Source organism: Gadus morhua, chromosome 11, assembly GCF_902167405.1.
Source record: "Gadus morhua chromosome 11, gadMor3.0, whole genome shotgun sequence".
Taxonomy (NCBI): Eukaryota; Metazoa; Chordata; class Actinopteri; order Gadiformes; family Gadidae; genus Gadus; species Gadus morhua.
The window spans coordinates 26,611,858-26,631,865 of NC_044058.1; the positions used below are offsets into that span (position 1 = coordinate 26,611,858).

General features: G+C 42.5%; 4 protein-coding genes across 7 annotated transcripts in view; 2 read left to right on the top strand and 2 right to left on the bottom strand.

Moving 5' to 3' along the window:
* kntc1 (kinetochore associated 1) overlaps positions 1-4,297 on the bottom strand; it is a 33,614-nt gene extending 29,317 nt beyond the window's left edge. Inside the window, exons 1-14 of one of the 2 annotated variants that reach the window (XM_030369693.1) lie at positions 4,217-4,297; positions 3,699-3,845; positions 3,195-3,315; positions 2,938-3,053; positions 2,573-2,651; positions 2,269-2,346; positions 2,149-2,183; positions 1,955-2,065; positions 1,353-1,446; positions 1,074-1,126; positions 890-1,002; positions 724-778; positions 520-618; positions 238-281 (exon numbers count right to left, since the gene is read on the bottom strand). In XM_030369693.1, the coding sequence (XP_030225553.1) occupies positions 238-281; positions 520-618; positions 724-778; positions 890-1,002; positions 1,074-1,126; positions 1,353-1,446; positions 1,955-2,065; positions 2,149-2,183; positions 2,269-2,346; positions 2,573-2,651; positions 2,938-3,053; positions 3,195-3,315; positions 3,699-3,830 (1,130 nt within the window). In that variant the 5' untranslated portion in view covers positions 3,831-3,845; positions 4,217-4,297. Of the gene's footprint in view, positions 1-237; positions 282-519; positions 619-723; positions 779-889; positions 1,003-1,073; positions 1,127-1,352; positions 1,447-1,954; positions 2,066-2,148; positions 2,184-2,268; positions 2,347-2,572; positions 2,652-2,937; positions 3,054-3,194; positions 3,316-3,698; positions 3,846-4,120 lie in introns of both variants that reach the window. The other variant, XM_030369692.1, reaches the window with a different exon arrangement.
* An 872-nt stretch (positions 4,298-5,169) lies between these two features.
* On the top strand, positions 5,170-10,556 carry rsrc2 (arginine/serine-rich coiled-coil 2). Of its 2 annotated transcripts, none has more exons than XM_030369703.1 (10): positions 5,170-5,295; positions 5,886-6,023; positions 6,324-6,364; positions 8,008-8,225; positions 8,485-8,610; positions 8,707-8,847; positions 8,958-9,043; positions 9,237-9,505; positions 9,654-9,743; positions 9,857-10,556. In XM_030369703.1, the coding sequence occupies exons 2-10, from the start codon at positions 5,948-5,950 to the stop codon at positions 10,037-10,039; spliced, it is 1,230 nt and encodes a 409-aa protein (XP_030225563.1). In that variant the 5' UTR covers positions 5,170-5,295; positions 5,886-5,947; the 3' UTR covers positions 10,040-10,556. The 2 variants fall into 2 exon arrangements, with proteins under 2 accessions (XP_030225563.1, XP_030225564.1); XM_030369704.1 differs by having other exon boundaries at positions 8,707-8,823.
* A 265-nt stretch (positions 10,557-10,821) lies between these two features.
* Positions 10,822-12,782, bottom strand: si:ch211-110p13.9 (uncharacterized). Its single transcript, XM_030369706.1, has 4 exons — positions 12,502-12,782; positions 12,059-12,188; positions 11,777-11,910; positions 10,822-11,689 (listed from the first exon to the last, which is right to left on the bottom strand). Exons 1-4 carry the CDS (start codon positions 12,619-12,621, stop codon positions 10,889-10,891), a joined length of 1,185 nt encoding a protein of 394 aa, XP_030225566.1. The 5' UTR covers positions 12,622-12,782; the 3' UTR covers positions 10,822-10,888.
* Positions 12,783-12,945: 163 nt separating this feature from the next.
* Positions 12,946-19,588, top strand: zcchc8 (zinc finger, CCHC domain containing 8). Of its 2 annotated transcripts, XM_030369698.1 has the most exons (15): positions 12,946-13,142; positions 13,606-13,648; positions 13,757-13,831; positions 13,925-14,021; positions 14,112-14,189; positions 14,321-14,424; positions 14,727-14,792; positions 14,941-15,001; positions 15,086-15,216; positions 15,538-15,680; positions 15,980-16,086; positions 16,221-16,307; positions 16,431-16,539; positions 17,842-18,354; positions 18,394-19,588. In XM_030369698.1, the coding sequence occupies exons 1-15, from the start codon at positions 12,971-12,973 to the stop codon at positions 19,011-19,013; spliced, it is 2,406 nt and encodes an 801-aa protein (XP_030225558.1). In that variant the 5' UTR covers positions 12,946-12,970; the 3' UTR covers positions 19,014-19,588. The 2 variants fall into 2 exon arrangements, with proteins under 2 accessions (XP_030225558.1, XP_030225557.1); XM_030369697.1 differs by having other exon boundaries at positions 17,842-19,588.
* The last annotated feature ends 420 nt before the right edge of the window (positions 19,589-20,008 follow it).

Sequence of the window (20,008 nt, forward strand, 5' to 3'; positions counted from 1 at the left end):
TAATTCTAAATAATATTTAGGTATTTTTGTCATCTGCATGTATTATTGAATCGACAGCAATTGAAGCAATTGGATCAATATCAAATCGAATCGAATCAAGACCTACAGAATCTAATTGAATTGAATTGTGAGGTACCTGGCAATACCCAGCCCTGATAAATATTACTATCAAGTTGTATTTATATGTTACTTAAGTGATCAAGGAAGGCATGGAGGTCTTTATAAAAGCCAACTTACCTGTCTGAGTGCTCAGGAATCCCCTCAACCAAGAAAATAGTGTCCTAAAAACGAAAACGAGGAGAAGTTGCAATTAACGGCATTTTTTAGAAGGTGTGTGGCAAAAGACAGCAGGCATGTTACGAAATTAAGCATTTGATAATAAGAATAACAAATATGTAGAATAATGCAATAAACAAAACTAAATTATTTAAAATATATATTATTCCCTTTACTGTATTCTATATATTATCCATTTATCCGACTTGTTTAAGAACAAATGTATCTGTGACAGCGGTTTACCATGTTTATTCTAGTCTGGACCAGACAAGATGTAGGGGAAATGTCCAGCGAGTAAAGAGCAGTCATGGAGGGCAGGGAGCACACTTTAAGTTTGCACATCTACAACACAAACAACAAATAATTAAAACACATCCCCAATTCATCTGCTGGGACTTAAAAGGCCCATGAATGAGAATTCGGCCTAGAAAGCTTCACAAAGGCCACCTGGCTGTTGTCCTCCTGTGTCAAGGTTATTATTTTCATGCTGCTTTTTTCTTGTCTGTAACATAAAAGGGTTCACACAAGATTGAACCAGTGCCTCTTGAGAGTCTTGACTTAGGCCAACAATACATTTAAAACTTTTACTTAAAAAACACCTATGGATACGTACGCCGTCAAGGGGGTGGAGTCACACCCGGTGGACAGTAGGAAATCTTGAATGGGGTCATCCGGTGAGAACCAGATCATAACCAGGAAGTGGAGATCCCAAAGGCTGAGTACATCCTGATAACAACACAATCCAATCAGAGTCCAGGAGAGGGCCAACATGAGAAGACACTAAATAGATTACACACCTCTGTGTCTTGAATATAGATCTGATTTTGCGCCACCACCATCTTCTTTATGCCTGCATTAAAAAGGGTAAACATGATTTCTCTATCGACTCATTTTTTCCCCTTTACAAACCTGCATTTTAGAAAGATTGACTCAAGGCAAAACACATTTTAGATAAATCTATTTAATTACCAACACCATTGGATGAACTCAATATAGAAAGGTTCCAAGTACTCATTGGTACATCGATATACGACCAGAGACCGATACCTACAGAGGACCTTCTGTGTGTTAGCTACCTGGGATGATGCTGCAGTCCAGAGTTTGGCTGTGGCACATCGTAGAGTTATCTGGGCCCACCGTCCAGTGGGTCAAGACGTTGTCTGTATCCCCCTGTTAAACGTGTATTTAGATGTGAACCCTACCTTGATAAGAGGTTAAGCCCTCTGCATCGATACAGAGGTATGCGGCAGCTATACCCATAAGAAAAACCAAAACTGGCTTTCAAAAAGTATCTTTCAACCATTATGCGAAGCAGAAATCTGGATAGTAGGTCGGGTCGGAAAAAAATATAAGGGGTATTTTGAAAAATTCTGGATTTTATTTTTTGATTGTGAGAGAATCTACTGCCTACTTCCAAAGTAAATAGTCTCCAAAAGTGTTACCATTGCTTTATTGTACCAAAAGTGTTACTATTGGTTGATTGCCCACTCACAAATGGTGTTGCAATCCTAAATGTGTCTCTTTCAGATGAAGTGGTTTGATGTTAAATGTAAAATTGTATACGTGTTGGGAGATTATTATTATTATTTATTTTTGAAAACATATATACTGTACATCATATTCATCACATAAGTAATGCATGGCCCTTGATTACTGATTACAGATGGAAAACACTTACCCCGACCAATAAGTGGATGTCACAGTTTAAAGTGAATAACAAAGCCGTTCTACATCCCTCTTCATGGAACTCCTTGGTGGAGCATAAGTCGATCTTGATACTTGACTGGACCTGAAAGTGTGTCACCTGGTTAGGGATTTGACCCCGTGGAAACAAATGTCTCTGGTCCAAAAGCGGCCAATGAATTCACATACCTCTTTCAAGATCACAAAGTCCTTTGTGTCAAGGGCTATGAGGGTGAAAACAAAGACATGACTCAGCACAGATGGATCACAAATCGTTTCAAACATTTTGTGAATGTTTCAATTCCTCACCTTTTTGGATTTTCTCTAAATGTAGATTTTTGATGTGGAAAAATCCATCCTTGATGAGGAGGAAAAGATGATATATCCCTGCAAACACACGTTTGGAAAAGACGATTTAAAGCAAATTTACGCTGTGATGCATGTCTAAAAATAAAAATGTCTTTCAGAGGGCTGTGTTCCTTTGATAACCTAAAAAGGAACAGAATTGAATATCCTTTACAGTTACTTATATAATACACATGTGTCATATTGTTTTCTCCATTTGGTTCTAGAGGGCAGAGCTCCTCTGGCTACAGGTGTCCAGACATCATACCTGAGGATTTCTTATCCTCCTCAATGATGAGGTGAAGGAATGTTTTCTGGAGTATGTTGGATGGGCTCTGCACCAAAGCCTATGGGGGGGGCAGAATATAAGGAAATCAGCATTCAAACATCCAGGACCACTTGGCTCCCATCAGTGCGAGGATACATCTTCCAAATACATTCTAACACAACTTCTAATCTTAATGGAGAAAACCCTTGGGGGGAAAACGAATGGGGCAGCGGAAAAACTATTGCCCAGCGAGGAAGGGGGGATGGAAATAACTTGGCCTCTCTATATACATGAGCTCCATTTGATACGAGACACTATATTCAGACACAATTGTAAGTCCACATATATAGGGCTCTCATACATACCCTGGTGAGAAGGATCCTCTTCTGAGGAACATAGATCAAATGGAGATTTCCCACTCTTTCGCAGACCACAAGGAACTGGCCCTCCAGACACACATCCACAGCATCCACCTCAGTTTCTGGAAAATACGTTAATTAATTAATCATTCATTCATTATTTCTTGATGGGTAAGAAAAATGTAAAATTGCATCAAAATAAACAAACAGCGATTGCATCTTTTACACCGCTGACTTAATACACTTTTGTGGTTGGACATTACCAAAGTCAAGATGAAGAAGGATGGTCTGGTAGGTCTGGTCAAACAGGATGACCGTCCTGTCAGCCACGACAACGCTCCAGTTTGACCCGCAGGAGGAGTAGAGATAAGGCTTATGCTGCTTCTACATGACAGAAAACATATACCTTCAATAAGTTATTTTTGTATGTGTTCAGCGACTAATTTAAAACATTACATTTTACATTACATTTACATTTCGGGCATTTAGCACACGCTTTTATCCAAAGCCACATACAACAAGTACATTTGTCAGAACAAGTAGGAAGAATATAACGCCGTCGGTACAGTTAGGATGTTAATAAAACAAAGTGCAACAACACGAACATGTAATCGAATCCGACTTTACTCATTGTTTACTCTTGAATTGGCATCACCTTCTTCGTACAGTAACGATATCATATATCAACATATCATACTGCAATAATAGGGCGTTAAGCAGCCACAGTGACAGCAGCATCGAGATGAGCGAGGGGACATTGTTATTACCGCATCAGCCGTTGATATCTTGACCAATGTGTCCACTTGGTACAAGCCACTCCCGTTCTCTTCCTTTGACACATGGCCAAAACGGTAAGAGTTTGTGTCCTCGTTGGTCAGAAGTTCAACGTCGCTCCACATTGTCTCTCCCACCCACTAGATGAAACAAAACATGTAACGGGACATATCACCAACAACATGGTGGAAAGCCCCTTCGCTTGGAGGAGCAAGATTAGGAGCATTTATATACATCAATACGTGCTAGCATTAACAGCAAGCCACTAGCAATACTAAGAAAAGGGATAAATTATTTATAATGTTCAATCAGCGTTATAATGCGTATCTCTGATGAAAACAACTGTCACTCAGATGTCTGACGTTAATGATGAACACAAAATATCAACATGACATATTCCTATCGCATAACTTACAACGCCGTCTTGAACTTGAGGTTTATTCGGATTACTTTAAAGAGCGGAAAAGCATTTCGATTTAATAGTTTACAATGTCGGCGACGAGTAACACACACTATTAACTTTATTCCTTTTCGGGCATCAAACAGTTCAGCCTCTGTTGGAATTTGGCGGGTAGTTTTGGTTCAAACCGGAAGTTCAACCCATGCTCATGCGCATCGAGGTGGATTTATAGGACGACGCCTTAAGGGTTGCCAGATTGGATCTGTTCGTTCCAGGGGTTAGTTGGGTGAATGGGATTTATTCCAAAGTCAGGACGTTATCAAAGCGTGTCCACTGTCCATTCATGGGTTAGTCATGTTGTTAGTTACCTTATGTTGTTACCTCTACTTTTAGAAATGGGTGTCAATGGTTTAGCCTTTTTACACGATACACGTAATTACTAAATTATTAAGGCAAGGCAAGGCAACTTTATTTATATAGCACTTTTCCTACACAAGGAAGACTCAAAGTGCTTCACATATAAACATTGTCATACAATAAAATAATAGATAAGTAAAAGAAAACATATGCAAAGAAATGGGTAAAATATAAAGTTAAAAAGGCATTTTTGTATTAAAATAGAAAATAAAGGCAAAGTTAAAAAAGCTTTTTAGAAAGTGCAATGTATTTAAGATTTAGCAGAAAGCTAAAGTCCTGTTTTAAAGATGCTCAGAGTTGGGGCAAGTCTTAAATCCTCTGGGAGTTTATTCCAGCTACTTGTTGCATAGTAACTAAATCCTGCTTTCCCATGTTTCGTGTTTACTCTGGGGATAATTAACAGATTGGTCTCAGAGGATCTTAGTGGTCTAGAAGGCTTATGTAGTGGAAGCATATCAGTTATTAAGGATGATTTGAAAAATAGATGAAACCCGATACTAACTTTAAACGCATTTTACAATTTAACTGGGATATTATTTTTGTATGATTTGTTCTAAAAATGTATTTCGGGCATATTAGTTATTATTATTTATTATTAGTTACATTATGTATCCTGGGGTTTGTTTGTTGATGTCTGCATCAAATCTGGCAACCAGGACCAGATCAGCTGAGTTCCTCAATCAGTCGCCCCAGCTAGCTGCCGCTGCTCCAACCGATCTCTCGTTGGCCCGGGCGTACATATTTTCATTGCAAGCATCGAGTTTCTTCAGTAGGTAAGCTGTTCACTGGATACATCGACGTAAACATCAACGAAACACCAAACGAACAGCGGCAATCAAGCTTAAAATGATGCGACTTTTTCTTAAAGATGGCGTCTAACTGGATGTAGGGACGGCTAGCCTCCAAGCTAGCTAAACCAGGCTATACTCTCTTTAAAATTGCATGTATTTTGAAATGATCGATTAGACAAATAAAATATGAGTCGCAGAATGATATGCAAAAGCATTGGATTGTATGACGGACTCACTAAAACGGTGCATGGAAAGTTTTTTGAACCAAAATAGATTTGCGCATTACAACTCACTCCACATCGGGTCGACTTGAATCGATTAAACTGTATGTTGATCTGGATTAAAGCATAATGCGTCGAGTCAGGGTCGATGGGAAGACACTAACCATTTGGGTACATTATGAGTACTTAATCTGTGAGGTCATTGGCTTCTAAGATAACGGTATACCCGACTGATACAGACGATGTATAAGGTGGGATTAAGGGGCTGTAGGCCACAGACCAGAGCTTGATGCTCAGTGGAGGAACTTCCTCGCTCACGATGGACCATGCTGATCTGACTGTGTGTTTCAGGTGAGCGTCTCGGTGCACGGCCAGAGCAGAAGCCGTCTGCTGTCCGCTCCAACCCTCTCAGCATGGAGTCGTCCAAGTCTCCGCGGAGCTCCAAGCATCACCACTCTCGGTCCAGATCGCGATCCAAGGACCGAAAACGTCAGTATACTAAACCTCACTGTCTTTTTTTGTGTATTATTTATTATAAGTTGCATTTACATTTAGGGCATCTAGAAGATTCTTATCAAAAGTGACTCATAAGTACATACGTCAGAAGAAAGAAACAACAATATATCAGGATGTTCATAGAAACAAGTGCCAAGCACTTGCTCTAAACTATAGCTACTGTTTAAGTTGGTACTACTATCCAATGTGACTTTTTTATGATCATGTACTTTAATAATATTGTAGATGCACTATTACCTACCCGGTTTTAATTAAAAATATGAATGTTTTCAGGTGACCGAAAGCACAGACGAAGTCGCAGCAGGAGCAAAGAGGTAATTCTTCATTTGATTTGTTCATTCTAGAGAACATTAGAAGTAGTTTCATTCTTTTTATATTTGTGCTTCCGGTAAGTATGGATATTTTGTTCAGCCGAGTGTTATCCAGGTCAAACATAAGTTACGGTTTCTTAAGGGAAATGTGCCTCCTGACAGTTGAAGAAGCCTTATTTTTGATACACCTTTATTGAGATCTCCGAAAGCTTTCCATTTCTGTGGAACATTTTGGATATGTCAATCATTGTAGACACATTGTATGGTGAAGAGCAGATTACTTCTGTAAAGACTCCTTTGTGTAGATCGTATGATAACATTTCTACAATAAATCGTACTCAGCGTGCTAATGCACGAAGAGATTCTGAACAGAAGACCCTCCTGACATAGCAAAATTATATGTCTTCTTCGGGGACAGGTAATTATCTGCCATTCAAACTCCTATTTGCCTTACAGAATTAAGTCAGACATGGCATTAACCCTTGCATCTTTTTCAGCTAGTGATGGGCGTAATTCATCAATTATATATTTTTTTCGTTTTCAATTGATAACATTTAATTTCCACAACAGGAATAGAATGGATTTATTTTGCTCGTTTCCTTTATTTGGTTTTGGATAAAGTAACAGATGTTGTTGACCTTTTTAATGTCATGGTATATATGAATAATTAATAAAATCATCACATGGATCTTTCTATCCGTACAAAAACATAGCGAGCCGCTGTGCCTAGAGTAAACATCATCCTTTCAAAGGAGGCCATGAGCCTAAATAATTAAAATAGGCCACAGTGTGGTATCATCAGTGAGTCGGATTTATGTTATAATTTCTCTCTTATAATAAATGGTACATTAATTTAAAGGAAAAGTTAGATGTCCTTATTTTTGTGTTTAAAATGAACGATTATTTTGTCTTTAAAATGTGATCAACCGATTAATTAAAATGCCCATCCCTATTCGAATCCTGCACTGTATTAAATCCAAAAGATTTAGGTTTATTTAGGTCCTTTGTAATATAGGTAAACTGTAGTACAGTCAGTGATTTGCCCAAAATATTATGTATATATTAACATTATAAAATGCTCCACTCAAGCTGTTATCAAATCGATAAATACAAATGGATTAAAATGGCTTTCGTGACTCTTTTGCTAAAGCTTAGAAATAATACGACATAGTACATATGGCTGTACCATAAAAGGCTACTAGTCTAATTATTGTTCAGAGAGCCTTGAGTAGACTCCTCTGCAAAATTCATTATAATACTGCATAGAATATGATAAAGGCCTGAGATACAGGAATCAATTTCCATATTAATTATGAGAAGGAGAAAAGTGTTATTACAAGTAAACTAAAGGCACACGCTCATACGAGTGTACCGTTGCTCCAGCACGTGAAGGGAATATGTGTTCAGTATCGGGGTCAACTTGGAAAATGCAGGCGGGTACAGCCCTACATACAGACAGAGCATTCAGATTAGGTCTGTGCGGGGACCGGGGAAAAAAATAGATTGATTCAGCAAATCAGTGTTTCATAGGACAGGGCGTTGCTTCTTCAAGTCAACATATGATGCGTATCCTATGCCCTAAGCCATGGTACTAACTCTCTTTGTTGCACTATTTTCCTGAAAGAGACAACTTCTTCTTAATACAGGCACGCAAGAGAGACTGTGAGAAGCCGACCAAGTCTCACAAGAAGCAGCAGGACGAGCAGGAGCAGAGCGAGCGGGGGAAGGACCGGCTCTCCGCCGAGAATGGCGAGGAGCGACACCGCCGCAAGGGAGACAGGAAGCCGTCCAGGGGGCGGAGCCACTCCAGGGGGAGGAGCCACTCCAGAGGGCGGAGCCACTCTAGGTCACACTCACGGGAAAGGTGAGTTGGGAAGGAGCCTTTTCTTGTTAGAATATTGTGATCATTATTGCGATTTTGAGACCCGATATTTGTTGATTTAAGATTTTAGTTTTGATAAGGTGTCGGGAAGCTCGCCGATAGAACTGGGCCTTTTGTCTGATTGGTATTGTGGGGGCAAGAGTGCCTGCCGACTCTTATTTGGAGCCACTATACAGAGCGCAAAGTCACTGTTTCGCTTCGTCGTGGAGTTGAAATGCGAGGGTTTTTTTCCTGCTTCCAGGCGGCACCGCAGCAAAAGTCGAGACAAGAAGAAGTCTCGCTCACGGAGTCGAGACAGGAAGCGAAAGGCCAGGTCGGGGTCCCGGTCGAAGCACCGCCACCGGAGCCGCAGCCGCAGCAAGAGCAGGTGGGCCACCAATGTCTTCAGAAGTGAGTGAGTGTGTGTGTTGAAGGGTTTTATGTCGACGTTTTACTGATGGTCTTCGTCTCACTTCCCCTCCAGGGAGCGGAAGAAGAAGAGCGAGAAAGTGCGCAGAAAGAGCCGGAGCAGGTCTGTAAGTCCGCCTGCCTTCCGGGGCAGAAACACAGCCATGGACGCCCAGGAAGCCTTGGCCAGAAGGTACAACAACAACTTGGAGGAATTGTGAGACTGAAGCCTAAACTCTTTTATTCCTTTTTCTACACGATTCATTGAGTGCCAATGCCGAGCGCATGGGCGGTTGAGCTGAAGCCTTCTCCCCCGTTTGCTTCCAGACTGGAACGGGCCAAGAAGTTACAGGAACAAAAGGAAAAAGAGATTCTGGAGAAACAGCAGCAGCAGCAGCAGGAAGTGCCGAAAGGTGAGGACCCATTGTTCAACATGACCTGTGACAAGATATTGCCTGTATCAGAAATGTTGTTTACGTCAATGCACTTTTCTTAAGCACTATTAAAGTAACCCCAAAGGTCAGTAGCAAGCAGGTTAACTGTCCAGGACCAGACTCCAGCCGGCATGCCTCTAAGCGGTTGGTTTCGGCCTCTCTTCCTTCACAGCGCCCACACCGTTGCTATGCAAGGCCGTAACGGCAGCGGCGCCCATGGCAACCCACACAGTGCTCAACGTAGCGGCCCTTCTGGCCTCTGGCACCCAGGTCACACCCCAGATAGCAATGGCGGCCCAGATGGCCGCCCTCCAGGCCAGAACACTGGCGGAGACCGGCATCGCCGTGCCCAGCTACTACAACCCCTCCGCCGTGAACCCCATGAAGTTTGCCGAGCAAGAGAAGAAGCGGAAAAAACTGTGGCAAGGAAAGAAGGAAGGGGTATGTTGAACTTTTTTCCTTTTTATTTACTTTGCCCAGGTTTATGCTCTGTTGGTACTGATGGATCTTTACAATGGGTGTTGGTGCGTGAATCCTAACGCAATTGGAAAGCGTGAAGCATGATTTCTGTTTTGTTATCTGTTTATAGGACAAATCCCAGACCGCTGAGTTGTGGGAGAAGCTCAACTTTGGCAACAAGGACCAAAACGTCAAATTTCGGAAGTTGATGGGCATCAAAGTATGTATTCCTGAGCTGTTTTGCAGTTTCCCTTTTTTTTTTTTTTTCGTTTTACTGTACATCCTTCTTAGGTACGCTTTAACGTTTGGTTTGCATCGCATGTGTTCCATTAGGACGAGGAAGAAGGCGAAACCTCCAAACCACTCAACGCAGAGGGTCTAAAGACGCTTCAGCAGCAAGAAGAGATGTTTAGAAACCTGGACGTTCAGTACGAAATGGCTCGCTCACAGACCCACACCCAGCGGGGCATGGGCCTGGGATTCACCACCTCCTTCCGTGGAATGGACACCATTTAGTGCAGGGCCTTCCCCATCCCCCCCCCGCCGTCCCAGTGTCTCTGATCATACACCGTCTGTCATCTAGCTGCCAGCTAGGTCTCGTATCTAGTGTGCAAGCTTGCATGGATGTCTCATCTGGTTGTCATTTAGAAGCACCGATATCACCTCCCGGGACACGATGTAAATAGACAGTGTGTGTCACTGTCACTCTGTATAATGCCAGTTATGCTTGGTTGTTTTTTTGGGGGGGCGGGGCTGGGTTGGGTTGGGTTATTTTTTTTAACTTAAAATATATGCAATGTGATTGTTTGAATTGGAATATGTTTAGGTCCGGTTGGTAGAGTTTCGATTCCATTCAGTTACCCAAAACATGTGCATCCCTGTAGGAAACGAGGGCTGAGCGGAATATTTTTGCTGCGTTTCTTCATGATGGATGTATAAGAACAAAAAACTGAAGTTGTGTTTAATTTGTCAAATAAGAGACTGGAACCATTATGTAATACTTTCTGATCTTCAAATAAATCCTTTGTGTTCACAGGGGTATTTTCATTTGTTGAACTGAGGTAATGATGCATCACACAGCAGGAATTCTGTTAGAATTTATCACTAAGTTTTTTGCAATTTGCAGAGCATGTATATGGGACCGCCAGAACAGTCTATAATTTAAATCCATAAAGGGACCAGACACTTAATATCTAAAAAGTCACTCATAAACCAATATATTTTCATTCTTGGTGCTGAAATGACTAAACCATCGATTAGTAAAGATGCTTATAAGTTAAAAGACTCAGACACAAACATAACTTTATACAGTCATGAACCTTTTAATAAACCCAGCATTACTTCCTGTTCCAACAGTTCAGTCCCTCATCTACATATAAGGCTGGAGTAAAGCACGTGCGCTGCACCGGTTATGAGGTTGTGGTTTGCGAACTCAAGGATGAGGAGCAGGATGGGATACTCGCTGTGCCTCTTCGCCTGGTGGGCCTCGTCGCTCAGACCCATCCAGTGGAGCATCAGCGTCTGCATGGCCTCTGGGAAGAGCTCTGTGGCCAGTTGATCTGCAGGCGGCAGGTCGGTGATGCGCTCAATATGCTCCACTTTAAAGCTCTCCACCTTTTGGCTGATGCAGCTGTTGGCACCGTGAAACCGCTGGCCGAGCCAGCGCGCTACAGAGTTAAGTAAATGGCTGGAATACACAGAACCCCCACACACTGTTCCTAGCAGGGTTAGCACAGCCTGTGTTAGATGTTTTTCCTCCAGGTTCCCATCTAAACACCCGTCAATGCTGTCCAGGAGTAACAAAGCAGTCTTGAACTTCTGAGTGCAGTCGGCATTGTCTTCAGAACATCGTTTTTTCTCCAAGCTCTGTAGTCTCAATTTGAGGGAGGACAACGTGGTCTGGATGGATTTTAGCTGCGTCTCGAAGCTCTGCTCCTCTAAGGAACAGTAATTATGATCTGCTGAGGTATCGCCAGAGGAACCTGGGTCCGTTTGACTGGCATCCGCCGATTCTTCAACCACCCGACTCTGGTGGGGATTTAAAGATTCCTCATTGGGTTCTTCATCCATTTCAGGGATGCTATCGCCCACTTCAGAGTCAAGCCGGATACTGATGTTGTAATTCAATTCCAAAGGACTGTCATTTATCTGGGATTTCCAGACATCCTAAAATAAATTGTCAACAAGAACAGTTAATAATAATTGTGATTAATGGTTACAGAGTAGATCAAAGTGGAACCCCATATAATGTACCTGTAACTTATCCATCACAGTGAGCTGTTCTTGCTTACTATATAATTCAAAAGCTACTCGAAAAAGGCCTTGAATGCTGTAGAACCAGAGGCTGTTGGTGGTGGTCGGGACTCTCAGTCCATCAAACCTGAATGCTTCCACACAGGATGAAAGAAAACATTTGTTCATCAGGGAGTTAAACATCTTGGCTATCGGGTCTACCAATGCATCATCAAATGCAACCAATGGAGCCTAATAACCACTTTAAAAAGTATGCAATGCACCCTGCAGCGTTTCTATCACCTGGTGAAAAGATCAGTTTTGTGGCATAACCTTTCTTTGCAAACTTGGCGTGGTATCTGGGGTGATTCTCCACGCGGATATCTGTGTTTGAGAAGATATCTGCACCCAAGTAGAGAGGAACCAATGCACTCTGGAAAGGATATCACAGAGGAAATAAATAATTGGTGGTACAATTTCGAGTACGCCTATTAAATTTAGTTATAATGTGCAAGTATGATTTAATAACAACCTAGGTGATGGATTACAGTTTTTGATAAAGCAGGTACATTCAAATGCGGATAGAGTATGACATATGTTTCACAACAGGGATAACTTCCAAGATATTTGAGTTGTCTCGTTGTTCATATCCGACGTCCATGTTTGACCTGATGATACTGCATTTTGATTCGTGGTGTCATGGTCATTCATCAATTACTAATGCATTTATACCACTCATCACTCACCTTCTTCGGACAACGTGTGAGCCGGAAAGATGTTGGATTTGCAAAGTAAATAAAGCGAATTTTCCTTGGTCCCACATCAAATTGTGGAAACGTTAACGGTGTGATGGACCAAGCGGACATTGTTTCCGGGTCAATCGCTTTCAGAGAATAACATCAACTATAACATTGTGTCAATACCCAAAATCAAAAGAATAATGGGATCGGAAACAATCCTGCAACTTGAACTAGACTCTTCTGGTGGGGGATGTGGACAGCGTTGCCAGATTGGGCCAGAGCGCCACAGCAACTGTTTTCAGATTTGGCGGGAAATATGGCCCAATCTGGCAACGCTGGATGTGGATGCGTTGACCTGCGTCTCTCCAGCTACGTTGATTCAAAACCACGTGACACTAGTCTGTCCAACCAACGACGCCCGTTCCGTGTTTGACCTTTGCAGCCACGCCCCTCTACACAATACTCAGCAGCAGCGATGGCGGAGGTGGACTTCGGCGACAGTGAGCTCTTCGACCAACTCGGCGACAACCCGCCGGTCTCGACGCATATTCGCTTCACGGAAGATGAAGGAGACGCCGAGGAGACGTCCGACCACAGGGATAAGTTTGAGGACTTTGAGGAAAAGATCCAGACCCTAACCGATGAGAATATCCTTTTGCAGTCGCTGCAGAGCTAAGGCTAGCTTAGCATCAGAGCCGTCTTGCATATATAAAATTCAATACAATTCTATTTGTATTGGCCATAATCACTGGTACAGTATTAAAGGGTTTGGCAGGCCATATATTTATGACACCCCCTGGCCCTAGCCCCCCAGAGGTATGAAATTCTCCCTTCACTAGCAGAAATCTTCAGGTGGAACGCAGAGTGGGGGATCCTTCCTCCCAGGGATGATCAGGAGTGCACTGGGGGCCGTAATTGACATACATATATACAGGCAAAACATTTTCAATCGGTGCTGGCCGGTTTACCATGAGGAGAGTCCAGGCATCCTGCCGCAGTCGACGCAACCAACCATAACTACAACTAGTAATGAATGAACATGTCGCTGAGACATGCATGAAGTTTATGATTTTTACGCTGTTTGTTCCATTTCCTTAACTCAAATCCCACATCGAGTATTAAAAAGGCAACTTAACATCCTAACGAGACCCAGGTAAAGGGGTGTACTTCTCACCATACGTATTATTAATGCATGTTTTGGATTGCTGCCAAGTGATGATTGAATCGGTATGTTAAGCATTCAATGTTAAATTTCTTGCAGTTCCATCAAGCTTGAAGATGAGAACACAGATGGGCCACTTCTTCAAATATTATATGCAAACAACAACATATCAAAGTGAGTCCAAAGGGTCAAAATGCGTTGCCAAGTGTGTTATTGGTATATTAAGTGTTTTCATGTGATAATTTCGGTTGTATACGTTTGTCTCAGGGTTTGTCGTCAAGAAATTGAGGACAGCATCTGCAATCTTATTCATAAGCATCATTCCCAGGACAAGCACACCTCTGCCAGCCAAATCAAGCCACAGGTATTGCACTTTACAATATCCTTAGTGTTTGGCTTTATATTGCGCTTAAAATTTGATGTGGTCTAATATTATTGTCTGTCCATTTCAAAGAATTCAGCTTTATTTTTGGATCAAGATCAGCAGGTTAAGTCTTCCAGTGCTATTAAGACAGTCACAGAGGCATTTAAGGTTAGTGTGCACCTTGTTTATCCTGTACATATTGGCTATGTATCCTTTCTGAGTCTTAGTTTGGACTTGAAATTGGGGGGTAAAATGTTTATACAAAGTTAACTTGTGTTGTACTTTTGTTTGTCTCTCAGGTTATTGGAAGTGTTTTGTATTTCACCACATTCTCAGTTGATAAACTTGGACAACCTTTGTTGGATGAAAACCCACAACTGACAGATGGATGGGAAGTTCCAACGTATCTTTAATGACTGAATGAATATCATCTCTAAACGTACTGTACTCCATTTCTTCTGACAAATAAAAGTGCAGGCTTAATGCCCTCAATTTATATGTACTCCCTATAATCCATATGGATCCATTTTAGTCTGTTGGTAGACGGAAGTTTGGAAACTAAATGTCTGTGGCATTATCAAGGAAGCTTTTTTTTAATCAACACAGTGATACAGGGGTCCCGGAGTGCAGAGTTTAACCAGTTATAAGTAGACTACACAGTGAATATAATTGCAATTATTTAATTCCTGAATGATTTGAAAAAAGCTACATGCAGGTCTTCAACCAGGTCATTGGGACAGATGGACAAGAGGTTGAGATGAAAGATAGAAGGTACATTTTTGGAGCCTGGATTAACATGCACTGCTCTCACACTGAATCAACATTGTTTGCAAAAACCTGGAAGAATATGGCTTGGTTTCTTTGACCCATTGGAAAACTGATTTGTTAATAACTATTGGGTTTGATGTGTTTATTGCAGACCGAAGTCAATGTGCTTCAACTGTGGATCACCTGCCCACCAGATCAGAGACTGTCCCAAGGTACCCACAAAATACGAAATGGCCTCATTGTCCTGATGGTTAGTTGAGACTCAAGTAAAATACATTCTGTGATGTCATCCCCAGCCCAAAGATCAGGCCGCAATCAATGAGCGGCGGAAGGAGTTCAGTCAGAACCAAAGCCCGTCCGTTGGCAACCAGCGGTACCATGCAGAGGTGGAGGAGCGCTTTAGTAAATACAAAGCTGGGTTCATGAGGTAGGACTGTCCAGGCACCAAAAACTCATGATGTCCCTTTTTTGTAGACATCAACCTTTTGATATCTAATTATTGATATGGGATGGATATAGTCATATTATCATTAATCCATACATTCATTTGTTATTTTTTTTTTTCGTGAATGACAGATATGACTGGACTATGAGTTCTATGTTTTCTTCCAGATTTGCCGGGATTGATAAGTGCCATCTTGTCTTAGTGGGTTATTGTCTTTTCTTTGTGGGACACAGTTGTATGTTATCATGCGTGTGCGATGCCTACCTCCTCTATGTTGAAGTAACTGTGTGGTGATTTCAACAGTGAGGAGCTGTTGTCGGCGCTGGGAGTGGGGGCCAACACCCTACCTCCTCTGATTTACCGGATGAGACAGCTGGGATACCCCCCTGGATGGCTCAAAGAGGCCGAGGTGGAGAAGTCTGGCCTGGCACTGTATGACGGCAAAGGTGAGGGCAATTATTGTTTTCATTGTCTAGTAGCTGTTTTTCTTTATTTTGATAGGTTTGCGCTTGTAAGAGTTCATTGTATTTATTGATGAAGGATGTTGACCAAATATTTGCAGTGTTGAAGCTAAATGTTTGGTATTTTTTGTGTGTCCAAGGGAATTTTCTGTAAGACCTTGATTGATAATACAGCACTAGTGTATATTCAGTTGGGCTTCGTTTTATGAATGAGACGCATTGATTTTTAATATGATTTCTGTTTTATTTAAAAAAAAACAATTTTTTTTTTTTTTTTTTTTTAGATGGAGCAACACCAGAAGAAGCCAATGGTCAAAAAATCTCCTACGATGTTTCCAAGCTTGTCGACTTCCCAGGATTCAATGTAGCTGCATCATCTAATATGAAGGATGTAAGTTGAATAATTGTGGTCATTGATTTACTATTCTATTTTGTGGAGCCCATATTTCCTCCCAGTGGGAATATAAGATTATGGGCTTATATCTGAAGTAAACTAGCAATCAATCTATCATTTTTTGCTCCCAGGAATACATGCTGTATGGCTCCGTTCCAATGCAGGGCAACCACATGAAGCCCAACTTTGCTGCCTATCTGTCCAACAGTTTCCCTGCGGTAATTAACATTTTTTGCAAAACTCAAATGTATGTACAAGTACATGTACAGTCAGTTTCTGATAGTTAAGATTTGTTTACGCGTGTGTGTGTGTGTGTGTGTGTGTGCGCGTTCTGTTTATAGGCTGATGCCACGTGCAACAAAAGAAGACATGAACCTGAGCCGGCTCCACTTCAGACTAAGAAACGAAGGTCCAGCCCTTCCAGGAGCTCTGATATGGAACTTGAGTCAGGTATGGAACTTGAGTCAACATCTATTTTACACAATCCTTTAAGCCTCCTTAAGATCAGGCAATATTCATTTACATATGTTATCTTAAGTGGAATAGCAAGGAATAGATTCAAACTAACACAAAATTCGTTATCATCAAATAACTAGGATAAGGAAGACGGTATTCTTTAGGAGTAAGATAACATTGGTTGATTTTCCAGCCCAACTAAAGCATTGAAAAGCAGTTGTAGTGTTTAATGTTTTTAGCTAGGTGACCATGTTGCTATGGTGGTTGCTATGGTGTTCTGGTTGTATATACCATCCACCTCTCCTACCTAACCCCACGTATGAATCCTTATATTTCTAAGGGGAGCTGTCTCCCTCATGCCCTTCAATTTGAGAACTCTGCATAATGCAGAGTCCTCATAATGCTACATAACGTGTTGCATCCAGTGACCAACTAAAACAGTGCCGCTTCGGTCTAAAGGGCTGATTATGGTTCCACGTTCATGCAACACAATGACCACGCAGACGCTTCGACACCGTCGTGAACCTTTATGGTTCTGCGTCAGGCTTTAGTAAGCGGACCAATGACAGTCCTCGCTGCTGCGTCGCCTCGACGGAAGGTTACAATTTTTGGGAGGCGCACGTCGTGCCCTTGCGGTGGACACAAGGAGGGTCGGCAAGGACGTAAGGGGTCCGTAACCCCCTTGCGTTGCGTGAAAGTGGGACCATTAAGTCCTTAAAGGGAAACTGTAATATTTTAAGTCATTTCAAATCAACGTATTCATTCATAAATAAGTCCTCATTGGTGTAAAATTATCTCTGCCAAAAATCTCACTTATCCTCCTGAGTGAAGAATAATTAATATGTAGTTACATAGGACGGGTAAGCTTCATGGAGGCTTCCATGTTCTTCCGGTCTATGAACTGCCGAGAGGGACAAAAAGCACTACGTGGTACAGGAAATGCAAACGCGTTTTCACTCTGAGCCAGCGTGAATGATGACTGAAATAATTCACTATCTTGCTCGAGGAATAATTACTCATGCATCATTAGCTTACACTAATGATTCAATGCAGTTTGAAATTTGTTTGCAATAACGAACCTCATCATCACTCGAATGACTCGATGAGGTAGTATTGGACCTCATGACACTTGGCTTCTTGGCACATACTGCCCACCGTAGTTTTTGAACAAGCGAGCACTATTAGTTTGAATGCAATATACAATTGTACCACTAGATGGGAGTAATTTTTACACAGTGTCCCTTTAAGGACTCGCTAATAATAACTCCTATCACTTTCATTCTGTCTTCTCTTCAGAACCAGGAACTCCCCATCGCTCTCAGGGTCCAGGTGGCTTCCAGTTCCAGTCTCCGCTGCCCCCCGGCTCGCCCTCCTTCGGCTCACCTCCCCCCTTACCTCATGGCACCCCACCCGCCACACCCACTCCCCCACCTCTGCCCAAAGGCACACCTCCGCCGACCCCTACCAACGGCTCCCCAGCCCTGCCGGGGCGTGCCTGGGTGGTGGTGGACGAGGCCGGGGAGGGGGCCGAGGACGGACTCACCCTGGAGGAGCTGGAGGAGCAGCAGAGACTGATCTGGGCGGCGTTGGAAAATGCCGACACCGCCACCAACAGTGACTGCGACACGCAGCTCACGGGCCCGTCGGTGCCCAGCTCCCCGAGCGTGTCGACCCCCGCCCGCGTTGACACGGAGACGGAGATGGACACGGATGAATTGGTGAACCTGAAGGGTTCCACGGACGACGATAAGGCAGGTTCTGAAATCCCTGGGCCAATTAAATCTGAAAGGGGAACCCCTCTCAGCCCTGGTCCAATCAGGGCCAAGGAGGAGAGCCCTCTCAGCCCTGGTCCAATCAGGGCCAAGGAGGAGAGCCCTCTCAGCCCTGGTCCAATCAGGGCCAAGGAGGAGAGCCCTCTCAGCCCTGGTCCAATCAGGGCCAAGGAGGAGAGCCCTCTCAGCCCTGGTCCAATCAGGGCCCAGGAGGAGAGCCCTCTCAGCCCTGGTCCAATCAGGGCCCAGGAGGAGAGCCCTCTCAGCCCTGGTCCAATCAGAGCCCAGGAGGAGAGCCCTCTCAGCCCTGGTCCAATCAGGGCCCAGGAGCAGGGCCCTATCAGTCCCACTTCAGTGGGAGCGTTGGGAGCCAGCCATCCAATCGCTAGGTCAGTCAGAGCACCGGTGGATGGTCCGCTCAGTCTTGGACCAATCGGGGGCCAGACTGACGCGCCTCTCAGTCCCAAACCAGATAACAATCTCAGCCCTGACAGAGTGCAGGGGGTCGACCAGAATCCATCACTCGACGCCTCTTCTGTGGAGAAGGTTCCCCATCGGAGCAGGTTCGCAGCTGGCATTGTTCCGTTTGAAGATACGCCAGAGTATACTGAGGTAGCCACTGCCACAGGGACTTATCTGCGTATTCGAGACGTGCTTAAATGTTCACCAAGAAATGTGTCCCGAAGAAGCAAATGAATGGCTGCGGTCATGAGATGCACACAGGACTTTGTCTTAAATGTTTTTAAAGACTTGGGGAAGTGGTGACTCCAATTCAAAGTCAGTTGTTGACATCATTTGTGTAATTTTTTTCTACCAAAAGGAATGTCCATTGTGGATAACTGTAATCTGTGTTTGAGTCTCATTAATATTGATATTTCATTAGCCAAGGTTTTTAAATGTAGCTGGTCTCTCAGGTAAGGCCGGTACATATTGCTTTTGCAGTTTCCTGTCAATGGACAAGGTTTATTGCTACTGCCTTTGTTTTGTCTGATTTGTAAAATCTAAAATGCTCTAGCATTACAAATTATGGAATATAGTCTCCATGGAATCGTGCAGGTCAGACGCAACATTTTTCACAATGATATTTTTTAAATGTAACGGTCAATTGTACAAGGCGGAGAAATTAAGATACAATTGGTTTTTAAAGTCTATTTTTTCGCTCTGTGTGGTAGCCCACTGGTATGGTGTTTCCACTGGTTACATCCCTCTATTAAATATATTTTTGGGCTGCGTATTGTGTACATTCTCATAAAAGCATTCTGAAAGTTAAATTTTTCATTGTCTTTCATTTTAAATCCACTTATTATTAATATTATCATCCAGTAATGATAATACTGGCCAATAGACCAGCAATTTGATTATTTTAGTGTCTGGTTCATATTTAAACATGTTTCTAACTGAATAAGTAATCAAGCTGTTAATTTAATTCTGGAACGTAAAAGAAAATCGAAGTTATTCTGGTGGGAATATCAGTTTAATTATAAAATTTGATTAATTTTTTGATTAATATCTCACGGGAAACCTATTATCCCTGGTGATTCTATCATATAGGTTATTTTCTATTACTTTTTAACTGACACGTGATCACTGAATAAGTGCCCCAACGATGTTTGTACATAATCAATCCAAATGAAGGAGAGCTAGTGACGGCTAAACATCTACGGAAGAGAATCAGGGCTACAAGTGTTTTT